At 36.9% G+C, this 6336-nt stretch overlaps 1 protein-coding gene across 2 annotated transcripts; it reads right to left on the reverse strand.

The window, feature by feature from the left end:
• Window positions 1–774: 774 nt before the first annotated feature.
• Window positions 775–4411, reverse strand: LOC111783178. 2 transcript variants are annotated; one of them, XM_023664080.1, is made up of 6 exons: window positions 4258–4411; window positions 4076–4139; window positions 2885–3139; window positions 1971–2182; window positions 1629–1884; window positions 775–1339 (listed from the first exon to the last, which is right to left on the reverse strand). In XM_023664080.1, the coding sequence occupies exons 3-6, from the start codon at window positions 3134–3136 to the stop codon at window positions 1043–1045; spliced, it is 1017 nt and encodes a 338-aa protein (XP_023519848.1). In that variant the 5' UTR covers window positions 3137–3139; window positions 4076–4139; window positions 4258–4411; the 3' UTR covers window positions 775–1042. The 2 variants fall into 2 exon arrangements, with proteins under 2 accessions (XP_023519848.1, XP_023519849.1); XM_023664081.1 differs by lacking the exon at window positions 4258–4411 and having other exon boundaries at window positions 4076–4251.
• Window positions 4412–6336: the final 1925 nt, after the last annotated feature.

The following is a 6336-nucleotide window of genomic DNA, read 5'->3' on the forward strand; positions in this document are numbered from 1 at the left end:
ACTCATACTCGTCCGGACCTTTCATACGCGGTTGAAATAATGAGTAGGTACATGGAAAAGCCCACTGTGATGCATCATCAAGTGGTTAAGCACATTCTCCGCTATGTGAAATGAACCACAAGCTATGGGTTGAAGTATCAAAGAGGGCGAGGTCCTAAAGAACTAGTCGATTTTATCGATAAATATTTTGCTGGAGACATTGACAATAGAAAAAGCACCGCAGGAATGACGTTTTATCTCCACGAAATTTGATCTCTTGGCAATCTCAAAAGCAACGAACTGTAGCACTATCTTCCTATGAGGTCGAGTTCATGGCAACAACTACGGCGTCGTGCCAAGCATTGTGGCTAAGAAATTTGTGACTAGAAGTGAACTAAAGCCAGTAACTCTCTACATCGATAACAAATTCGCGATTGCACTGATGAAGAATCCAGTATTTTACGGATGCAGCAAACACATTGACACTCCTCCCACTTCATTCGTGATTGTGTTGAGAAGAGACAAATCGTTGTGGAGTTCGTATGCACTAGAGAGCAACGTGTGGATATTCTAACCAAGGCCCTAGCAAGGGTTAAGTTTATAGAAATATGAGAATTGCTAGGAGTGAAAATTCTGGAATAAAGTCAAACTTACGGAGAAGGATGTGAGTTAATAAGCGTAACTTAGAGAAAAAAAAAGTTATTAAGGTAGAGTCATTTAGTAGTTATTGATTTGTTAGTAGTTGGTTTGCGGCCAAATATCGTGGGCCATTCCAACAAAAAGACCAAATCATTCCTCGAGATATTAACGTTGAATCAATCGAAATAGAAGCCAATTCTGGCAACATGCATAACAGTTACAGATCTATTTTGGATTTGATCCATCACTATTACAAAGCTGTTCCAAGGCGAGTCAAGCAAAATAACACAATCAACATTCAGTCATTTTCTGGAGGATAAGTTTGTTGCTACTATTGTATGGAAGTTTATCGTGGAAATAATGTACCTAATACAATACAACAGTACATGACATGATGGCAGAGTGTCGCCCGACCAGGATGAACTTATCTACTCAAAAGTGCCCTTATTATGGCTTCAAATTTTTCAGCATCATGTATTATTAGATGCCCAGCGTCAGGAACCTCATGATACTGAATCCATGGATGTTTCTCTGCTATAAGACGATTCAGCTCAATAGGAACCACATGGTCTTCACTACCGGACCAAAGATGAACAGAGCCATCGTTGTTAGGGAATGGATTGCTCAAGTCGAGGATGGGGTCAAATTCCCATTTTTCTCCCAGAATAGCCAGCATGTCTCGGTTAAGTGATTCGTGTTTGCCTTGTTGTGTTACTTTTTCCTAAATTTAGTAGCAAAAGTAACATAAAGTAGTTTCGCATATGAATTATGTCAAACATGTAAACTTGAAGCATAACTCTGTCAAAATGCTGTTGATATTAAAGGGTATATGAAATAAAGACGTGACTAAGGAAGTGTGTTCATAGAAAAAGTGATAGATATTGTTCCAAATTGTCTTTAACACTTAAAAAGTCAGATGAAACTAGGGAAGTTGGATCAAGTGTGCATCCATTGTGCATCTAGAAACATATGCTATTCAATCATTGATTTATTGCAGAGAAGAAAAGTACCTGTTCATGATTTAGGCATCCTGAAAGTCTCTTTAATATCTCTAAATCTGAATCACAGAACATGCCATCAGCGCCCAACGTTGGGAACCATTTTTGTGTCATCCACCAGTGGTATAACCAAGGTGTGTAACGTGCAATCCGATACGTCCGTTGGTAAGATTGAGGAAGCCTCCTAAAAGTCTGTAGTGATAATGCAGCAGGAATGGAAGACCACCAGTAATTCGCAAAAGGAACCACTAAGGAAGCTCCTAGAAGTCTGCAAATAAAGTTCCATTAAGAGTTAGGGAAAGTCTAAAAATATCCAAAAAAGTGGGAACTGATCACAGTGAAATGAAGAAGTGCCTGTCTGGAATGTATTTTAGACAGCTCCAAACAGAGGATGCTCCCATTGAACATCCAATTACATAAAATTTTGTGCCAAGGTACAGTTTGTCTGCTAATTCTTGAATGTCAAATGCTTCCGATTTCACCCAACGTGCTGGATACGGGTCACTCTCTCCATAACCAGCTCTGTCATATAATACTATGTACAGCTTAAGCTCATCTATAAATTCCTGAAAATAAAAAATATGATAAAATAATAAGACAGAAGCAAAGGGATTCTCGCTTCAATCCATTAGCGATGTAGAGGGCGTAGTAAAATAAAAATAGAAAGAAAATAAGATAAGGTTACTGAGAATATTTGCTAAAACCCTTTTGGGGTGAAAGTTCTCTATGTATAATCATTTACAGAATCAAATAAATTACAAAGGATATGAAAAGATAAATAAATGGATACAACATATTTACTGATAATAAAACGGCAAATATGATACCTTTGATAAATCGTAATAGAATGCAATATTTGCCTATAATAAATGGTCAAATATGGTACCTATGGTTAAATGCTAAATATCCTCAGTCATATAAGATATTTGCCTATAATAAAAGGTCAAATATGATGCATATGGTAAACCATAATACAAGACTAAATAACCAATACGATCAGATTACGAGAGTCAAAAGATATATTTTAATGGTAAGGTAAGAGAAGACTAGATTAAGTTTGATAAGCTAATGAACTGGTAACGTAGTTTATTAATGCTCATCACTCATCACCAATGTGAGGAACTTAAACCAATGTTTCAACCTTAAACATCCCAAGGACAAGAAGTTTGAGCAATTCTGGAATTTAAATGCATTTATGACTGTAACAAATCCCAAACACTGCTCAGATGAAGGCATTTATGAGTAAGAGAAGAATAATGATATCATACTTGAGAGGCAGGTAAGTACATATCTTTGGAGCTATTGTAGCCATGGCACATAATGATTTTGCATTGAGCTTCTTCCTTAGAAACTCCAAATTCTCTGTAGGCCAAATGTCTACCATCATTAAGCTTTACTCTAGGTGAAGTCACTGGAGGCCCATTTGCTGATCCACATATCTTTGGAGGGGAAGGTTTCAGTGCTTGATAAACCCATCCAAGAATACCCACCGCAAATGCTACTCCTATTGGTGCAATCATTGCCTGAAAAACCGAGAAGTTCAGTACTATCCAAGTGGTTCATAAATAAAAAGACCAGACCAGACTTTGTGCCCTGTCGGTTATTACAGAAAGTTCATTAGCAGCAGTTAGGTGATTAATTATCTTATAAAAGTGAAACTCCCACGTGTATTATCTTCCACAATCCTAAATAATAATATCATCGGGCAGGTTTTTATACTGTATCAAACATCCAAAAATCACAAATAAAATGTGAGATCCCACGTTGGTAGGAGAAGAAGAACGAAGGGTGTGAAAACCTCTTCCTAAACGACGTGTTTTAAAAACTTTGAGGGCTTTGAGGGGAAGTCCGAAAGGGAAAGTCTGTCGTTACCTCAAATATACTTCAAATTAATAACAGCCATCTCTTTTAATGCAGCCATTAAACTGGCCCTCCATGACCATTCATTCCAGACATTAACTTTCAAGTCAAAAACTAGCTAATGAGTACACATTATCTTTAATATTCAGTAAGCCTTAAACATAGATAAATTATTGCAATTTGGACAAAAAGATGATATAAGATTTGAACTCAAATGCCGGATCTAACACTCACTGATTCTTGTACTATTCCCATCCACACATCCGTTGAATCACAAAATTGAAAACAAGAAATTCAATGAATCAGAGTATATGGTAACGAATTTAGAAACATTTATAGACTAGAAAAAAACTTATATTCACAAACATTAGGATTAATGAATCCAAAATTTGGATCACAGAAATCTTGGAAAATAAATTTTCGAAACGCATAGACATTAAATCGATTCAACACAACAAATCTGAGAAGACAATACGGAATTTAGATTGCTCAAATTATGTCAAAGAAACATAACAGAGTTTGGCTCAACAACAGACTAGCGAATAACATAAATAAACTTCAAAGCCAGAAAGCGGGAGAAAAGGAGAGGAATCCTTTACCAAGGTTTCGAATCACTGCCTGAACTTCCGCCTTGAATGTAGCAGGTACCGGCAGCTTAAAACGCTACAGAATCGAACAGAAACACTTAAAACAGCAGGAAGTAAGAACTAACAATGACGAAGAACAGGATTGTAGAAGATTAAATAGGAAAGATGAAGAAGAATCAGAAGGAAAAACCCACGAAGAAGAAATGCTCTGAGTCAAGAGAAATCGACTGTTGACATGATTTTGCACAATTTAAACATGATCCGACTCTACGTGAACGGCCAGATTCAACAATATCCACGCGTACGGCAAAGATCAACCTTCACGTCATGCCAAGAACATACAAACATGAAGGAAAGGACAAGGAAAGGAAAACCTCAAAAACTCTTTGCCCCCAATCATTTTTCATACTGACCTTTTCATTTGATTAAATTAGACCTCAAATTTAGTTAAATACTACTGTTGTTGCTAATTTTCCCACCACTTTTTTAAAATATGAAATAAAATAATTTGGTGAAAAAATATATATAATAATAATAATAAAACTTGGTTGAGGAGTGTTTTGGGAAGTGTACAACTTCAAGCTTTAGTTACATTTAATTAGAATAATTTTTTTATTCTTTGTTTTAATACCAAGTTTTGGGATTTGATTGAAAGTCGTAGAAGTCGAATCTAAGGATGTAGTAGAAAAGAAAAATGCGAGGAACCTAAAAAAAAAAATATATATATATATATATATAATAAAATAGATAAAAAAAAATGTTAGTCAAAATCAATCTAAGGGTAAAATAGTAATTTTGTCTCGGGTACTCTAGTCTCGGAGGGAAGAAAATATTAAAAGAAATAATGGAAGAGAGAGAAAAGTGTAGAGAGTGGAATTTAAGGTTTTTGAAGAAGGAAGAAGGAACTTTGGACGAGCACTCCAAACCGAGACCTATATCACGACTTTGGTTGTATTTTTACAAGGAAACAATCAAAGATTCGTGGTAAAAGACCTCTTCCTTCAAGAAATGAGGGTTTTTGTCACGGTTCTTTTTAAGGATTCGAAAACTTTCCCGTGTGTTGAACTCTAAATTAATATTGTACTAATATAGGAAAGGAATCCTCATCAGAAGGAAATCGAAGAGGATTCAAGTTGGGATCGGATTTTGACAGAGTTTTAAAGCTCATAAAGGTGCCAAAAAAAGAATTTCCGTATGTTTATTCATGTCTAGAATCACCTAAAAATTATAAGAAAAATACCTCATCAACTCTAATTGGATTATGGGAAAAATGCACGACACGTGACAATGACACGTGTCAGTAGTTGACTGGAGCAATGCGTTAAGTGGTTTGTGATACATGTCGCTTGGACTTGACCCAACTCGGAAACCGAACCACCAACCCGCGTGCGACCTAGTCCAATTACCGCCAACCCGAGTCGGAACCAAAAACCCGAATCGCCTACAAGCGCCTACTAGAGTGCGCCACGTGTCTCCATCTGAAAATCGGAAGGTAAACTTTATGCTTGTTGGGATTCACACATTGGAGCTGCCCACCTACCTGTGCGTGCACATGCATAACCGATCACCCATCGGTGCATGGGGGCGCGTGAGACCCCACTTTTGCTTGGTTTGACCTTCGTTTACCTATTTTCCATCTCGGTTTCGCAATTGACCTTAATTTAACTTGATGTAGAACCTACCAAAAAGATTTCAAGAATTTTGGAGCTTTCAATGAGAAGAAATACAAGGGAAGGCACGCTTCCCCCAATAATTAGATAGCCACACGGACTCTAGACAAGAAATACATGTAGACGTCGCTAGAACGTGCTAGCATGTAAGCTTATCTCATCTTAGGTCGTTAAAATATGCATGTTTAGAACTTATCTCACCTTACGTGGTTAAAACACAATGGGTAAGCATGTTAAGGAAAATTATGAAATTGTCCCTAGCGAAAATAGAAGATGCATGTTTATTAAATGTCTTTTTGCTGCACTAGAATGGAAGCTGGAAAAATTGTGATTTGTGCTCCCGGTGCTAGATGGACGTTATCTCTCTATTGAGCATGTGTAAATTGTATGATAAAATTGCATGCTAGATTGAGGTAAATGTATCTCTAAATTATTTTTGTACACTAAGTGATAGATAGAATATCTCCTTAGTAAAACATGCATGAATCCAAGTGACTAGGGTGGTAGAACTAGAGTGGTTATCTAACGTCTTAAGTCAATACGTTTCCAGTATGTTGAGCACCTAAGGATCGTGAGCGGCGATCAGAGACCTAGATGCACCCC

This window comes from Cucurbita pepo, chromosome LG20, assembly GCF_002806865.2.
Source record: "Cucurbita pepo subsp. pepo cultivar mu-cu-16 chromosome LG20, ASM280686v2, whole genome shotgun sequence".
Taxonomy (NCBI): domain Eukaryota; kingdom Viridiplantae; phylum Streptophyta; class Magnoliopsida; order Cucurbitales; family Cucurbitaceae; genus Cucurbita; species Cucurbita pepo.